The sequence below is a fragment of the Aspergillus ruber genome (assembly GCF_000600275.1).
Source record: "Aspergillus ruber CBS 135680 unplaced genomic scaffold scaffold00030, whole genome shotgun sequence".
Classification (NCBI taxonomy): Eukaryota; Fungi; Ascomycota; class Eurotiomycetes; order Eurotiales; family Aspergillaceae; genus Aspergillus; species Aspergillus ruber.
In genome coordinates, this window is record NW_024467326.1 from 24,960 (window position 1) to 41,675 (window position 16,716).

Below are 16,716 nucleotides of genomic sequence, written 5' to 3' on the forward strand. Positions count from 1 at the left end.
ATGATAAAGACCACCATGGGGTGATTATATATCATGTCGGAACGTGAAGTATCCGGTGGAGAAAGGCTGACCGAGGTATTTAGATGCTTTCTATATCCATACTGATAAGTATAGGGGTCACTGCGCCGGAATTGTCGTCGAACTCCCGGATATGAGTTCGATAGATATCTCACAGCATTTATATCTTGATACATTCCTCATGAATATTGCCTCTCCATCGCCATTGATAACCACATGTAATGACAACATTTACTCACGAGTTGCATATACGCCTTCACAACTAATGAATATCTCTACCGTCACCGTCCTCAGCGCAGGCGTCATCGGAGTAAGTTGGGTAGCCCTCTTTATCGCCAACAACCACCGCACAATAGTCTACGACGCCAATCCAGATGCTGAGACCGTCCTCCTGAATCAAGTACAATCCGCCCTATCCCAACTCTCCCAACTTACTCGATACCAAGCTCTGCTCGCATGGGAAGACCTCCGCCCACTCCTTTTCTTCACAACAGATCTCGTAACCGCCGCTGCAACCACAGACTTATCCAAGAAAACACGCCCGAGAATCTTCAACTCAAGCTGAATCTCTTTCCACACTCTCCAGAAAGTCCTCCGCTGCGAAGAAACAGGAACGGAAACCCTCATCTGCAGCTCCGCCTCCGGCTTTTGCCCCTCGCAACTACAGGTCGCGTTCGAAAATGACCACCACCCCGTGGGGGAAAACTTCCTCGTTGCACACCCCTTCAATCCCCCACAACTAAGCCCCCTGATAGAAGTGGTAGGCGGCGCACGCACTACCCCTTCGGCCATTACGCGCGCCATGGCCTTTTACACCTCGCTCGGCAAACGCCCCGTGCATATACACGCTGAGATACCGGGCCACATTGCAAATCGCCTACAGGCCGCGCTCTTTCGGGAGATATTCTCCCTGCTGGAATCCGGCGCCGCGGAGGTTGCGGATATAGAAACGGTTATGGAATACGGACCTGGGTTGAGATGGGGTGCTATGGGATCATCGCTGCTGATGCATCTCGGAGGCGGGCCTGGAGGGGCGAGGGATTATGTGAGCAAGTTCATGGCGCATTTAATGTCATGGTATACACCAAAGAATCCAGTATTGGATGGTGGTGACGGAGAGGCGCTGGTGGAGAAATGGGTTCGAGGGACGGAGATAATTGCTGCGGCGCGGAACGGGGCAGATAGGAGGAGAGATAAATTAATTATTAGTTTGTTGAATGTGAAGGAGCGGGAGGATTAGCAGTCTATGCTGTAGATGAGAAATACACCTAGTTGGACTGCATCCGTACTTCCGGTGGAAGATTGATCGCCACACACTTGTCCAACCGGATCCCGCGATTTTCTGTGGTGGAGAAGTAACGGGTGTTTTCTCTGAATCTTCCACCGGAAGTCTTTTTTTCAATCACTTTTTTTTTTTTTTTTTTTTTTTTTTTTTTTTCCTTGTTTTTTTTTTCGAGACCGTTCCCGCCACAAATTCGTCGCCCTGGGGACTATTTATAGCGCTCTTACCATTGTCACTCTTAACTAGCAAGCCGTATCTACTTTTGCTTTGCCAATGCTTTAGACTATACAGGCATACCAATTAGTATTATCTCAGGTGAAGATGACATTGTGACATTTAGTGGTGCACAATGAGTGTCATGGGCAGCAAAGAGGATAACATCAAGAATTGAGGATCAGGCCTATTCAGTGTTAACATGCCGCTGATTCATGATGAAAGAGATACTACTTTAATCAGACCCCAGAAGGAGATCATGCAGATTTCAAATGACCATGGCCTCTTGCATGGAAGTCTCCTGACAGCCGCAGGACTTCTTACCACTTCCCGGCCGCGTTTATCAACTCTTACAACATTGTCGAATTCAGTCTTTTTTATATTTCTGATAACTTTTTGGCTGTGAGTAGTAGAGGCATCCATTTGGTTCTCCATTTTATAGATATGGATCGTCAAAGGTTAGGGCTCGCAATTCTTCACTGCCAAGAAAGAGGTAGGGAGAATAAGCCAATTGCTATCTATGTGTATGACGGCTTGACATAGTTCATACGGCTCGACGCTACGTATAAGACTAATAATGACAGACGACACCAACATGAGTAGAACCTTGTCATACAGTTGTCATAAAAACCACTTCATCCCTAGATAGGTTTTCTTTTCTTTTCTTTCTCCAGACTCGATATTCTCGCCGATGGCCGCAATAGTTTAGAGCAATACCATTCCGCCAGTATCTACTATTCCCGAGCCCGTGACACTCGCTCTCTAACACAGAACAAAGGAATCAGCTCAAAGGAACCAGACATCTCATGTGACTGAGCAAATGCTCATGCTCCGTGATAGTAGGCACTAAACAGCATTTGATCATTTGCAGATTCACTAAGATCCAGGATATCCCTCTGGCCAACAAATATCAGGTTCCTTGGTCAAATTAAATCACTTATATCGAGAACTTATCAATATTGTTACTAAAAGTTCTATCCAACTCGTTCTCGTCCTTCATGACATCATGGCCGCATGCCGGGGCTTTGTCAATGAGAAAGAAGGCAAGGGGATCAACGACATAATTCTCTATATTGGTGAAAATGGCAGCGACTAACTTGGAAGGGAGCCGATTCAAAAGGCCAGCGTATTTAACCAAAGTATTCAGATATAGGGTCTTCGCCGCCGTAAACTATTGTTTCCATTAGTATGGCAAAGACAACGGTTTCCCTGGGAATGACTCACGATTTCGAAAGAATCGCAAATGCGTAGCTGCTCAGCGTCGCTGTAGGGGAAAGGGTCCTGTATCTCTCCAAAATTTTCAGATGGATCCTTGATAGCCTCGCCGGCATCTTGCGGAGATTCCTGGTGGGCCTCAAGGGAACGCTCGCTGTTGATGGCATTGATATCTTTTGTCGCAGACTGAATTATCTGCTTGAGGTTGTTGAGCAATTGCTATAATTTCAATTAGCATCTACATATCATATCCATGGCTATGCTAGCATAGTAAATATGTCGGGGACTCATCGTACAGGAGACTTGGTGAGGATGTTCGTGGCAGAGATGTCCTTAGCAATGTCATTGGTGTCAAACGACAACTTTGTGATCGCATCAATGCTGGAAATCAATTCCGAGGCGCTGATCGCAGCATTGGCAGAGGCGGCCAGAGCCAAGAGGGAAACAATAGACGTAAAGCGCATGTTGAAGAATTGTTTGGAGTTTTGTGGTAGAAGCAAAATCAGGATGCTTGGACTGTTGAGGTTGGAGAGAATAGTAAATTACCAGATACTCTAGATACCTGGTACTAAAATAGGTTTATTCATTATTTTTCATTTCCACTGAAAACAGACCTGGAGATCCATATCCGAGGCATTGATCACCAAATCGTCGACCTGTTGTGCCACCAGAAGGAGGCGAGGGTTGTGGAGCGAGCAAACCGCGCCATTAAAGAATCTGATAACGCTATGATTGTCCATCGGTCAGTCTGTACAGGCCGCATTCTTTCCAGCGAGGATATCATCCTCCGCGCAGAGAGCCTAGAAGATGTGGAACAAATAGCCGGTGTCACGGCGCTCTACTAGGATAATGGAACATCCAACTCATGGGTTCTACCTAGGTAGCTATCGACGAGAATAATCAACATGAGAAAGGAAGAGAGGAGGTGACGCCGTATTCATCAACAAAGCAAACAACTGCATCTCACGTAATAGCGAGCCAACGTGACCAGGCCGTCACAAGATGTTATGATTACCAATGTGCCCAAAATGAGGATTCAACAGCCTTAGGCAAGTGGTTTAACACTATAATTTTGATGAGACAGACTTTGCAATGGGCCTGATTTCTACTGCTAAAGTGGTTATTCGTGCTGAGTACTATGGCCGGCAAGTGGTTTTACAGCATGGAAATCGTGAGTGGGTGACTGTGGTTGAGTCAATCAATGCATCTGGATGGGGGCTTCCATCATGCATAATTTTCAAGGGCAAAAGGTTTATTCAATGATGGTTTGATGACCTTCCAAGGGACTTGCTTTTGAGCTCTCTGCAAATGGGTGGATTACCGATAAAATAAGTCTTCAGTGGCTTCAAAAGCTCTTTATTCAAGCTACTACTACACGTACAAAAGGAAGATATCGACTCTTGATTTTTGATGGCCATGGTAGCCATCTCACATCACAATTCGATCAAATCTGCAATGAAAATGCTATTATACCACACTGCCTACCAGTGCATTCGTCCCATGTCCTACAACCACTTGATATAGGGTGTTTTGCTATCTTAAAAACGTGCCTATGGTCATTTAGTGGAGAATAAAGCACGCACAGGTTACAACCATATTGACAAGCTAGATTTCCTAACAGCATATCCCGAAGTGCGCAGAGAGGCCTTTGAACCAAAGAATAGTCAAAATAGCTTTGCAGCAACTGGCTTAGTATCAATTAATGCGGAACGTGTGCTTTCAAGTTAAATATATCCCTACGAGCACCTACACCCCCTGGTAGCCGACCAAGCAGCAGACCAAGCGTTTTTACACCAAGAACACCACAAAATATTGTTGAATTGCACAAGCAAGCTTCTTCGATTAAACTTTCGTAGTAAAACGTTCAAAAAGCTCTCCAAGCCCTACCAATCCAGCGTTGAACCAGCTTATTAAACGCTGCTAGCTTGTGATGCATCGCGTTGTGCTATTAACAAAGGAAAATGCTGATCTACGAACAATGAATGAGAAAAAGCAGCAAAAAACCACACGTTCGAATCAGCAGATATTACATGAATATGGCTTGATTGTGGAAGAGGCCTTGCAGCTAATGCAGCAGCCGATTCCACCAATTCAGCTGGTTCAACAACCCCCGGCTCAGCCAGCACAGCCAGTTTAACCGGCTACACAGCCAGCTAGATGGCGGTTACCAACATGTGGAAAGTGTAAGGATATAGGACATAAGGCAAATGCATGTCTTGCTAGATAGATCTTTGAATATAACGGCGTTTTGGTTGAAAAAATCTACTTCAATAATATACAGTGGTGGCGGGTGGACCACTCGGTGGTGAAATACGTTATTGTTGTATAGAGGGTTAGAGTGTTCTGTGACGGCCTCGAACAATATCAATTTATTGGTAGACTTTCTATCGAAATACTAACATGGAGAAGGAAAGAAAGAAGCTGGGCCTACCAGCGCTGCACTATCTAGTATGCGAAGGGGGTTCCTGCCCTATATTAAAACAGGCCAAAGTATACAAGCATCTCGCGTTGTTGGTGAATGCCTGTACTCAGTCACAGTTCGAGTTGTCCAAAAGGAAAGATATGGTAGTGGGTGTTAACAGAAGTGAGCTCAGTGCTGGACGGGAGAGGACTTTTATACGCAACTGTTTGTCTTGGTGTCTGTTAGAAAAGGAATGATAAATAACAGACACATTAGCTCTTCATGATCTGTTCCCACGGTGTGGCAGGGACGCAGTGTGGAAGAGCAGCATTCGGAATGATTTATCAGATGAGATTATCCAGCAATCCCGATCTGACCATTTTCGTCAATGATGACCGGTCATGTTACAGACCTAGCCACATCAGTCTCAAGTGACTATGCGGGAAGTCAAGGCAGAATTATTGGATCATAAGCAATGATGGAAATGCAAGAAGAGACAAGGATCAGACTGATATCTGGTCATATCCGTCACGTGATTGTCTATCACGTATACTCCTATGATCTATGATAGCAGCAGTATATCCAGTATACCATCATGACTGACTGTTATTGGCTATACCCGATATACCGTGGAGGCACGGTATAAAGATGATATACAGACGGATAATATATAAGGACACTCATTCATGTACTTAGTTTAGTTCTTTGCAATCAATCTAGTTAATCAAGCATTGGTTACCTTCTAGTTTCTGACTCGTCCGCACTTAACCAACAACCCAGCATACGTGCTCGGTTGGCCTTGTTTCTCTATTCGTTACCTTTACCGATTCTACCTGTTGACTACCTTGCGGAGCCTGGAGGGGGCGAGATACCTTCGACGTGATATACAGAGGACCTGGATGGTCATTGAACCTACGATTACTTGGAAGACACTTAGGGTAAGTGTCCTGTCTCGAAATACAACTAACTAGAACCCTAGGTACGATACGAGGGAAGCTAGGTTGTGACAGGTCCCTGGAGGCTACTAAACCGTCACCGGATTTTGATTGGGCTGATAGATACAGACTGGCTGAAGAAACATTATTTTTGTGCGCCATTGTTGCATTGACTCGGCGTTTGATTTATTCACCTGTTTGGAATAAGCAAATATACAGAAAGGTCAAGCAATCCAATGGATGCTGAACTAGAGAGATATGTAACTATAGATAATCAGGTTGAGTAGTCTAGTATGTGTGTCGGAATTCCCACGGAAATGTGATAATTCCGCCCAAATCCCGTGCCCCGGTATGGACGACCACGGAATACACGGAGGAACAACAAGCACATTCAATTTGGTTATGATTCTCTAGTAATGGCGAGAAATAACTGCCGCTGATAAATGTAGCATTTCAGGTAAGGGGTATAAATGCTCGCAGAGACCCAAGGGTCAATTGACTTCGGACATGAATACTTCTTGACCTCAAGCCAAAGCATACTTCAACCATGGTCCTGCAACCCGGAAAGGTCGCCTTTGTCACCGGTGCCAATGGCATCAGTGGCCACGCTATTATTGAGCAACTGGTCAAGAAGGACAAGACCGAGTGGTATGTTTTCTTTAACTTCAAAGTACAAATCTGTATGCTAACGGAAACAGGAGCAAGATCATCGTGACATCCAGACGGCCATTGCCTGTCACCTGGACCGACCATCGAGTCGAGTTCATTGCCATTGACTTTCTCGACCCCATCGAGATGATCGTGAACATCATGAACAAGTTCTGCACCGAGGTTACACACGCGTTCTTTACCTCCTACGTCCACACCGACGACTTCAAGGTCTTGAAGGAGAAGAACATCCCGCTGTTCAAGAACTTTATGGATGCAGTTGATACGGCTTGTCCGAAGTTGCAGCGTGTTTCGTTGCAGACGGGTGGAAAGGTGTGCCTCATTCTGTTTTCCGTCTGAAGATAACATTCATTGATAGGGGCCTAGTACTACGGCGTCCACCTCGGCCCCGTCCGCATACCCCTCGAAGAATGGTTCCCCCGCTATGATGACCAGGGCTACAATTTCTACTATAACCAAGAGGACTACATCCGCGAAGTGCAAAAGCGCCGCAACACCTGGTCGCACAACATCATTCGTCCCAACGCCATTAACGGCTTCGCACCCCACGCAAACGGCATGTCCGAGGCCCTAACCCTCGCAATCTACTTCATTATCTGCCGCGAACTCAATCAGCCCGCCCAGTTCCCCGGAAACGAGTACTTCTGGAACTCGATCGATGATAACTCGTACGCGCCTAGTCTGGCTGATTTGACTGTCTATGCAGCGACTCAGGAGCATTGCAAGGATGAAGTATTCAACCACTGCAACGGCGATGTCTTTGTCTGGAAGTATCTCTGGAAAGATGCCGCTAGGTACTTTGGAATCGAGGCCCCCGAGCCCATCTTCGAGAAAGCAGCTGGTCAGGCCGACACCCTAGCCAACGAAATCGACATGGTCGAATGGGCCAAGGACAAGCGTCCTGTGTGGGAGACTATTGTCAAGAAGTACGGTGGCAAACCTGAAGCTTTTGACTACGGGACTTGGGGATTCTTCAACTGGGCTACTGGGAAGTCTTGGTGTACGATTTCGTCGGTTACCAAGGCGAGAAAGTTTGGGTGGCAAAGGACGGATAACACATTTGAGACGTGGATTGAGACGTTCCGGTCTTATGAGAATGCGGGACTACTTCCTACGAGAGCATCACTTTTGATGAATGGGGCTAGCTAAATTTTTTTTGTTGTGCCTAGGAAGTCGGTGTATGTAAATCGAATCCTATGCAGATGTTCAAATCAACCCTTTCTACTTCAAAACTCTGGGCATATTTCCAGACAAAGGTACAGTCTTCAACAAGTCCGTATTGCTGATGCTCGTATCCGAGTGCAACCCTCCAAATCTCGTACAACCCCTCCGAACTTCCGCAGACATTCGCCTATTGTCGGTTCACGGCTAACACAGGCAACCACTGCACCTAGCACTTGGAATGTTTGCAGCCCCAAAAGGCTGGATGAAGTGTTCAGCTTTCAACAGCCAGACAACTGGTGAGGCGGGTGGATCCATGGCCTGCATACAGCAGACTTCTTCTCAGCCGTCCCAGCCAGCCACAGCAGTGCCAACCCCGCAGCTGAGGATTCCAAATAAAGAGAAATGAACATTCAGGTCAAATTCAATATAAAAGGCCCCAGAAGCCCCAATCATTTTTTGAATTGAATCCATTGGACTTGAATCACGGCGAATGAAAAAAAGAAAGGAAACATTTCGAATCCAACATGACAACCACCATCACCAACGCCGCCGCCGCCACATCCGTTGTCCCCCAATTTCTCGCCCAGTACGGGAAAGATGCCTATACTAAGGGCTGGGCAGACCTCTGGGAGCGAGGCGGCAACTATGTGGACTGGGACATGGGATGCTCAAACCCAGCACTCGAAGACACCCTCCTCCAGCATCGGTCCATCCTTGGGGGTCCAATAACCTTAGACGAGCACGGACGGCGATACCGAAAGAAAGCTCTTGTACCCGGATGCGGCAGTGGCCTTGATGTCCTTCTCCTCGCCAGCTTCGGATACGATGCGTATGGTCTGGAATACAGTCATTCGGCAGTGCAGACGTGCAAAGCGGAGGAGAGCAGAAGCAACGCGCGGGATGATTACCCAGTCCGAGATGAGAAGATTGGTCGGGGGAATGTCACTTTCGTGCAGGGCGACTTCTTCGATGATGCATGGCTAGAAGAGCTAGGGCTTGGACGGGGAGAATATGACGTGATTTATGACCACTCGGTAGGTTTCCATCGGCTCCGCTCCCCATTCTTGGTCGGCCACTCATTCAGGCGTAGTTCTTCTGCGCACTAAACCCATCCATCCGTCCTCAATGGGGTCAACGTAAAGCACAACTCCTCGCTCCAACCGGTCGTCTCATCTGTCTCGAATACCCTCGACATCTAGATCCTTCGGAAATGGGACCGCCGTACGTGGCACTATCGGAAGATTACCTTGAGCATCTCACTCAGCCCGGCCTTCAACGTGTGGTATATTGGAAGCCTGATCGGACACATGCGAATGGATTTGACGCGCAGGGTGTTATTCAAGATCGGGTTTCGATTTGGTGTTGGTGAGAATGGAGCAAGATTTTCGCGGACATCAATGCTTTCGCCCAAATATTTGTTTCTTGGTAGCGGTCCCTGAGCTGTATATATTTTCTGCATCATTAGCTTCGCTCATATACTATTCCATTGAATTTACATTGATAAGCAATTCCTTTTTTCCTATGGCGATATAGTTTTATCCGGCAATGATGTCTCGGACACCGACATCACCGAACACCGACCGTGGGGTCGCGAGGTCGACATAAATCGTCAATATAAAGAGTAGCTAGCACTGTCCCCAGCAACTGATTCTTCTCACCATATACGATCACAATGTCTAAAGTCCTTAAAGATGGCACCGTCCTCATGTTCGACGACACCACTAAATCAATCCGCGTCCTCCCAAAAGCCTCAGTGCTAATCGAAAATGGCCGCATCACAGCCATCTCAGAGAACCCCGACTTCCAAATTCCAGAAAATGCAGAAGTATTAAACGTCTACGGCAAGATCATCTCCCCGGGTTTTATCAACACACACATCCACACCTGGCAAACGGTATACCGCACTATCGGACCCAATGTCTTCTTATCGCAGTACTTCGAATGGCTGGGTCATATGTCCGGTGCGACTGCGGCGTTCACACCGGATGATGTGTATATCAGTTCGTTAGCGGGGTATCTTGAGGGACTACATGGCGGTGTTACGTCGTACGTTGAGCATGCGCATAATAATTGGAAAGAGACGGTCGTTGAGCCAGGGTTCGATGCGGCGATGGATAGTGGTGCAAGGGTATGGTGGTGTTATGATGTTGCTGATCGGAAGGGGTTTGCGATGAAGGAGCAGTGGGAGGCTTTGGGGAAACTTGGTGGTAAAGTGACTGAGGGGTCGCTGGTGCAGATGGGTCTTTCGGTTGATGGGTTGTCGGGGTTGTTTGGCAATGATCCGGGTGGTCACTTGGGTTATGTGCCAGATATGATTAGAAAGCTAAACATCCAAGCCATCACTATGCATCACTTGGGAGGTCCCTGGCCTGGTATGCCAACTACCGACGAACAACTGAATAGCCAGCTAACGAGCACAGCCCGTAAAACCGCACCCTCGGACATCGACCTCAGCACTTTCCAGACCACCAACATTCCCATAATCTACTCCCACGCCCCCTTCCTCACAGACTCAGACCAGACAGCTCTCCGCGAAAAAGACCACTTTGTATCCATTACCCCGGAATCCGAATTCCATTTCGGCCACGGCCAAACCACCGGCCACCTAATCACCGACCAAGCATCCCTAGGCCTCGATACAAACTGGACATTCTCCGGGGACATGCTCTCGCAAACCCGTCTCTGGCTGCAAAACGTTCGATTAACTAAATCCCATCGCACTTTGGAAGCAGGGAGACTGCCAAGGACGAATCCCTTCCCCGTGGAGGAAGCGTTCCTCATGGCAACTCGACAAGGCGGTCGCGCCCTGCGCCGCGATGATATCGGTGTAATAAAGGTTGGTGCTAAAGCTGACTTGGTGGTGTTTAACGGCGACTCGCCGAATATGCTGGGATGGAGTGATCCCATCGCGGCTGTGGTGTTGCATGCGAACCCGGGGGATGTTGAGCATGTGCTTGTTGATGGAGAGTTCCGGAAACGAAACTTTAAGTTGGTGGATAGGGTGATAGCTTGGGAAAAGATGCGAGAAAGGTTTTTGGAGGCTTCTAGACGCATTCAAAAGCAGATAAAGGAGCCGCCTCCTATGCCAGAGAGGTTGTGGGGAGTGGGCGAGTTTGGAGATGTGGAGATGGCGAGTACTAAATGTTATGGATGTGGTCCGCGCGGTACGCAGTAATCTAGAAATGTTTGAATCTCCGGGTATAAGGTGTAACTCCCCGATCTATTAATCAAAGTAGACATTATTTTAAAAGAGACATACTTGACATCGCCTGACATCTCAATATTGCACAAACCTCAACATTAATCGACATATCATCACCTAGATTGACAGCTTTGAGCCTATTCAATGAAAATCTCCTAGTTGATTTGAATCTGCTCCTGGTTAGTAGTGAATACAATAAACAGAAATCATAATTCCGCGAGTCTCAAGTCATATATCGAACTTTGTTTAGGAGAGCCTGCAATTCGCTCAATGTTGGCAGCCAACGGGCTGAATTTCTCTTGGACCCTGTAAAGCGTTAGATATCAATAAAGATAGAAGAAATCAAGGAAGTAGCACATAGGCAAAATGTTATCTGCATACTTCTGCGAGACTTCATCGGTAAAGTAGAGGATTGTGAGTAAATAGGCAAGCATCTTGAAGACTTTGTGAACTAGGTTGCGAAGATACAAGTGTGGAGTGATTTGATAGATTTTTATGGCTGATACTGCGAATGCTTGCCAATATATACATACGTTTGATTACATCCACTCCGTCCTACTGTGCACGTGTAGATGCGGGTTTTTAGCGCTTGGACAGGGTATTCGTGATGAATGTATACTTGGTCACATTACTTGCAACGTTGCTAAGGACGGCTAACTGAATATCGAATGTAATCCGATATATTATGATTCAATTACAAATATTTCCGGACTATACGACCTACCACGACAACCGATCACCGCTGTATTTGATAAACCGACCAGCTATAGTGGACTTGGTGGCCCCGTCTATCTGGAAAATGAAACCAAGTCAGAACTGCGTTATGTTGGATCCAAGTACATGAACATACCTGATCGATAATCCTTTGGACACTCTCAGCAATAGTCATCGGCGCTCGTTCCAACCCATTGCACTGCGCGCCACGATTCCCCATGTCTGTTTGAACAAACCTACACATATGCCAAGTCAGTACGTGGACACCTTCAATTGATAAGACCACATACCCAGGATCAATTGAAAGTGCAACGATATCCGTGTGCTCAGCATCGATTTTTTTAACTAGATAATTCCCCGCCGCCTTCGAGACTCCAAAGATGACAACTGGCCAATTATCGCGATACTTGCCAATTCGGAAGATATATAAACAAACTTGGCCTGCTTGCTCAACAGCAATAATGGAGTAGTGGCCCTGAACAGCCTCAAAATACCCAAGGCATTCACCTCAAAATGGGACATCAAGTCCGAATCTTCTACGTCCACTACCGGTCCCCAGTGGTTGCAGATGTCGGCATTGGCGATGACAAGACCGATGTGCCCAATATGATGCTCTAAAATTTGAGGAATTGTGTCGCTGATGCTGGATGGTATGTCAAGACTGAGAATAACAATGATCAATTGTGAATCAGGGCCTGCTGGCAGAGAACGAAGTTCCTGGGTGTTCTTAGATGATGCTTCCCGGGCTGTCGCGATAACTGCGGTATTTGTTCTGGCCAGATACGTGATTACGAGAGCTTTTCGGATACCTAGGACAGAGTTAGATCAGGACTAGTAGTGTGTTGGAGTTGTTGGATTCACCTCGATTTGCACCCGTGATGAGGATGACGGTTTGGGTCATTGTGATGTGGGATTCAATATCCCGGGAAAAAGACTGAGAGCATGACATATTTATACCATTCAGTAACGATGTTAGTTTGTGAGCTCTTCATCTATTTGAGCCCTTACCCTGATGTAGCTCCGATGATTAAGCGGACGATATCCATTCTGTAAAGATATGGACCAGAAGGGTATCGGGACACCGACAGACCCGGTGTAATGACTCAAATCTGAAGACCATGACTTTTTAATCTATACTGTATTGCACATACAGGACCTCGGAACTCGGGCTTGCTATGCAGCGAGTCCGATCTCGATCGCCTGGATCTACAGTGATCAAGCAACCTAATCCGATGATTAAGCGGAGCTGAGATGATCTACAAGGCACAAACCAAATTAAGCACCCAAAAGAGACCCCATGTTTGTCAAGATGTAGATCCAGATTCAAGATCTATGACAAACTCGGAATTGCCTCTATCGCGGGGTGTGGACATAAATAGACCACTTTGTCCTGATGGAATCTGATATTGATCAATCGCATCAAGTCCCAGCATATTCTATCAGATCTTCAATACCAGCAAATATGGCCCCTCGAACAGTTGTTGTCATCGGTGCTACCGGCCTACAGGTCTGCTCCAGCCCATACACTTCCTTCTTTACAAAGCCTGTTTCTAATATCATCTTACAGGGCGGTTCCATAGTATCAGAGCTCCTCCAGTACCCCAACACCTTCAAAGTCCGGGCCCTCACTCGCGACCCTACCAAATCCACTGCCCAATCCCTCGCCGCACGAGGTGCCGACGTCCAACGAGCCGACCTCGATGCTGGTACTAATGTTCTCGCCGCCGCCTTCTCCGGCGCGCATGCTATCTACGCCCTGACCGACTTTTGGCAAAAGCAATCCGCTTCTGCCGAAATTGTGCAGGGCAAAGCCATCGCAGACGCCGCGGTCCAGATCCCGACTCTCGAGCACTTTGTCTGGAGTGCACTACCGGACCCGGAGAGGCTGTCTGGTGGCCGATTTATGAAGGTTAATCACTGGAAAAGCAAGAGTTTGGTCGCTGAGTATATCCAGCATGAAAAGCCGGAGTTGTGGGCAAAGACTACGACCATCCTGTTTCCGAATTATTTCGAGAATTGCCTCACATCCCCGGAGAGGTATCTACCTGTGCCTAATGCGAATGGGGTATATACTTTGTCATTCCCGCATAGTCCAGACACGGTAATGCCCAATTTTGCGATTGCTGACACAGGTAAACTTGTGCGGATTGTTCTTGAGGGCGGCTCGGAATACTTTACTAAGACAATCGCATTCTATTCCCAAGCCCTTTCTGAGGCGGAAAAGCTGGCTGCACTTGGCGAGAGTATGTCGCTACAAAACCTCCATCTGAAACACGGCTGACCATCTTTTTTAGGATACAACATCCCAACACAGTACCGCAAGATCAACGCCGACGAGTTTCAGCAGATACTCGAATCTCGGGACGGCATGTGTGCGGAAATGGCGGTGGACTTTGCAGAACAATTGCTGATCTTCGAGGAATTCGGAAATATCTATGCTCGGTATGAGTTTGTTCAAGCCAGAGAGGTATGTGGATTCTCTCATATCCGACGGTCAACTAACAGGTGAACAGATCCCGGGCTTGTCCCTCCGGACTTGGATTGATTTCCTCCACGAGAATGAGCTACCGGTTAAGAGGGGTTGAATTCTGTTGGAAAAAGAGGGCACATGTCTTTTCCCGGTAGATCTCTTGAATGAAATGAAGAAATCTATCCTTTTTGTATCATGACGTTATAATTTGCTGAATTCCGATTACTCAGCGGAAAATAATTTTATTGGTTCTTGCCGAGATATAAAGACACCAAAGGAGACACAGTCACCGGTCAACTATTCGAATTCCAGGCGTTTGTAGTATCAGATATGCCGAAAGATCCAGTACCGAAACCATCGCGGTATAAGAGGCGTAGGCGTAAGGCGTGTGATTCATGCTTCCGGAAAAAGGTATATATCACTGTACAGGAGGTTGAGTGATGCTAACCGCTCTAGATACAATGCGATGCAGAGTCCCCACAGTGCAATTGGTGCAAGCATCATAATCTCGCTTGTACATATAGTAGAGTTGCGGATACAGGAACATGTCCTCGTACCAGAGATCCAGGCCGGCAGTCCCCCTCCAAGAAGGCGATAGAGACCCATGTCGATAATCGTCAGTGTATCTTATCCAGGGTCATTGAAGAAGCTAATGTTCTGCAGGTGTCTCGCAAATTAGAGCCGGAAGCATGGTCCATTTTAACGGAATTGCGATTGATCTATTCTCCGATACAGGCCGGAAATGGATCGAATCACGAACAGGAGAAAAGGTCAACATCGAGACGCTTGAACTTCCATGGACAAATACACATCGATTGTATACTGAGTCCAGTATCCCAAAACTTCCAAATCGATTAACCGTCGAGAAACTTGTGGAGATGTACTGCTCGTCGCTCCATATTCCCGTCTTCCCCGTGATCAGCAGGTCGCTCTTTACCAAGACATTAGATCTTGCCTACGGACCGGAGGCTGTGGGTTCAGCCAGTGCTAAATCATGCATTTATGCTTTCCTCTCTGTGGTGACGCAGTTTGGGCTTAATGATGATATACACGAAGCTATGGATTGTGGCTCTTATGCTTCGGCTGCTCAGAGCTTCATGGCTCAGATCACGCAGGAGATCACACTTGATGGGCTACAGTCCTTGATAATGCTTGTAAATGCTCTTTCGTAAATTATTATGCGGGGAGAGAAACAACACTGATAAAGGTCAGGTCCAATTTCAATATTTCCTAGGAGATTTGCAAGCTGCTGCAGTCTCTGTGTCAATCGCTACCAGACTACTATACGCCTTCGGTGCTCATGCACCACCTGATCACTTCCAATCATACGATAAAAGTATACCAGAATGCCACCTGCGCGATCTCTTCTGGCTATGCTATTCATTCGACAAGGATATCTGTCTAAGAACCGGACAACCGCCCTCAATCCACGATATGTGTTGCGACCTCACTCTCCCAACAGGCTACGCACAGCTCCAAGACTCGAATATCCTACGAGATACCTTATCGATCGATGACCATACTGTCCCGCTCTATCCTTTCGACCTGCGTCTTTCACAGATAAAGTCCGAAGCATACCAAGCGCTTTACTCCGCCAGCGCGCGTCGCAAAGCAGATACTAAGATCTTGTCAGCTATTCTAAAGCTGGACGAGGCGCTGGAGCAGTGGAGACTTTCCTTACATTTGGACTTCCGTCCGACACTGTGGTTTTCACCTGAGACACCTGCTGTTGCGATGAACACGCAGACAACCATGTTGCGACTCGCGTACTACCATTGCGTGACTATCATCCACCAAGCAAGTGAACGATGCAAATACCCTGAAGAACATGGACCTGAACATGATGGAATCCGTTCCAGTATCAGCCTTACCATCAATGCCAGCCGGTCCACGCTCTCTTATTTAAAAACTGCATTGCCCGTAGTCAAGGGGGAGTGCTTCTGGTAAGCCAACAGCGTTTTCAGAAGATGCCATAGTGCTGATTGTTCCCAGGGTTGTCCTTTTCTACGCTATAACAGCCATTCTCACCCTTTTCCGAAACATCCTCCATAACCCTCTCGACTCCGAGATCAACCACCACATGAATATACTCCATGAAGTCCCTGATTTGATCCGCAGAATTCCCATCCGGAAGCTCACATTGGGCGAAGTGATCCACTTGCGATTCCTAGATGGGTTCGCCACCGAACTTGTGAGGTTATGCGAGTGCGCAATCGCCAAGGCACGACAAGACAGCACTCAAGTGTAAATATTTAATTGTATTCATGAAACCAATTCAACACTAAGTTAGCTATTGACTTGATTCCGTGAGGTATTAGGGCAGAGAATAGTATCCCGGGCGCAAATAATCGGACTCCGCTGCCCCGCATCCGACCGGACAAAATCCTGTTTCTCATGTCAACCCCTGCCACTTAACAGAACAAGAAATACAGC

The 16,716-nt window shown here is 47.1% G+C and overlaps 9 protein-coding genes across 9 annotated transcripts; 7 read left to right on the plus strand and 2 right to left on the minus strand.

The window, feature by feature from the left end:
• Positions 1–15: 15 nt before the first annotated feature.
• Positions 16–1,258, plus strand: EURHEDRAFT_389091 (NAD(P)-binding protein; the record flags this gene model as incomplete). The annotated part of the gene is made up of 3 exons (XM_040779764.1): positions 16–20; positions 115–517; positions 605–1,258. 3 exons carry the CDS (start codon positions 16–18, stop codon positions 1,256–1,258), a joined length of 1,062 nt encoding a protein of 353 aa, XP_040635566.1.
• A 1,192-nt stretch (positions 1,259–2,450) lies between these two features.
• On the minus strand, positions 2,451–3,237 carry EURHEDRAFT_389092 (uncharacterized protein; the record flags this gene model as incomplete). The annotated part of the gene is made up of 3 exons (XM_040779765.1): positions 3,025–3,237; positions 2,738–2,947; positions 2,451–2,684 (listed from the first exon to the last, which is right to left on the minus strand). The coding sequence occupies exons 1-3, from the start codon at positions 3,190–3,192 to the stop codon at positions 2,451–2,453; spliced, it is 612 nt and encodes a 203-aa protein (XP_040635567.1). The 5' UTR covers positions 3,193–3,237.
• Positions 3,238–5,099: 1,862 nt separating this feature from the next.
• Positions 5,100–5,452, plus strand: EURHEDRAFT_415881 (uncharacterized protein). The gene has a single exon (XM_040782804.1). It carries the CDS (start codon positions 5,129–5,131, stop codon positions 5,384–5,386), a length of 258 nt encoding a protein of 85 aa, XP_040635568.1. The 5' UTR covers positions 5,100–5,128; the 3' UTR covers positions 5,387–5,452.
• A 1,159-nt stretch (positions 5,453–6,611) lies between these two features.
• On the plus strand, positions 6,612–7,882 carry EURHEDRAFT_380542 (SDR family oxidoreductase; the record flags this gene model as incomplete). The annotated part of the gene is made up of 3 exons (XM_040779308.1): positions 6,612–6,712; positions 6,763–7,045; positions 7,100–7,882. 3 exons carry the CDS (start codon positions 6,612–6,614, stop codon positions 7,880–7,882), a joined length of 1,167 nt encoding a protein of 388 aa, XP_040635569.1.
• A 189-nt stretch (positions 7,883–8,071) lies between these two features.
• Positions 8,072–9,404, plus strand: EURHEDRAFT_415882 (uncharacterized protein). Its single transcript, XM_040782805.1, has one exon. The coding sequence runs from the start codon at positions 8,422–8,424 to the stop codon at positions 9,001–9,003; it is 582 nt and encodes a 193-aa protein (XP_040635570.1). The 5' UTR covers positions 8,072–8,421; the 3' UTR covers positions 9,004–9,404.
• Positions 9,405–9,513: 109 nt separating this feature from the next.
• Positions 9,514–11,189, plus strand: EURHEDRAFT_415883 (putative chlorohydrolase family protein). The gene is made up of 2 exons (XM_040782806.1): positions 9,514–10,269; positions 10,318–11,189. Exons 1-2 carry the CDS (start codon positions 9,570–9,572, stop codon positions 11,070–11,072), a joined length of 1,455 nt encoding a protein of 484 aa, XP_040635571.1. The 5' UTR covers positions 9,514–9,569; the 3' UTR covers positions 11,073–11,189.
• A 590-nt stretch (positions 11,190–11,779) lies between these two features.
• Positions 11,780–12,714, minus strand: EURHEDRAFT_533284 (putative toxin biosynthesis ketoreductase; the record flags this gene model as incomplete). Its single annotated transcript, XM_040787240.1, has 5 exons — positions 11,780–11,891; positions 11,950–12,049; positions 12,104–12,185; positions 12,221–12,622; positions 12,675–12,714. The coding sequence occupies 5 exons, from the start codon at positions 12,712–12,714 to the stop codon at positions 11,820–11,822; spliced, it is 696 nt and encodes a 231-aa protein (XP_040635572.1). The 3' UTR covers positions 11,780–11,819.
• Positions 12,715–13,246: 532 nt separating this feature from the next.
• On the plus strand, positions 13,247–14,605 carry EURHEDRAFT_533285 (NmrA/HSCARG family protein; the record flags this gene model as incomplete). The annotated part of the gene is made up of 5 exons (XM_040787241.1): positions 13,247–13,320; positions 13,381–14,056; positions 14,108–14,280; positions 14,327–14,376; positions 14,596–14,605. Exons 1-5 carry the CDS (start codon positions 13,276–13,278, stop codon positions 14,603–14,605), a joined length of 954 nt encoding a protein of 317 aa, XP_040635573.1. The 5' UTR covers positions 13,247–13,275.
• Positions 14,606–14,613: 8 nt separating this feature from the next.
• Positions 14,614–16,531, plus strand: EURHEDRAFT_380548 (uncharacterized protein; the record flags this gene model as incomplete). Its single annotated transcript, XM_040779309.1, has 5 exons — positions 14,614–14,694; positions 14,740–14,899; positions 14,947–15,437; positions 15,496–16,226; positions 16,276–16,531. The coding sequence occupies 5 exons, from the start codon at positions 14,614–14,616 to the stop codon at positions 16,529–16,531; spliced, it is 1,719 nt and encodes a 572-aa protein (XP_040635574.1).
• Between the last annotated feature and the right edge of the window lie 185 nt (positions 16,532–16,716).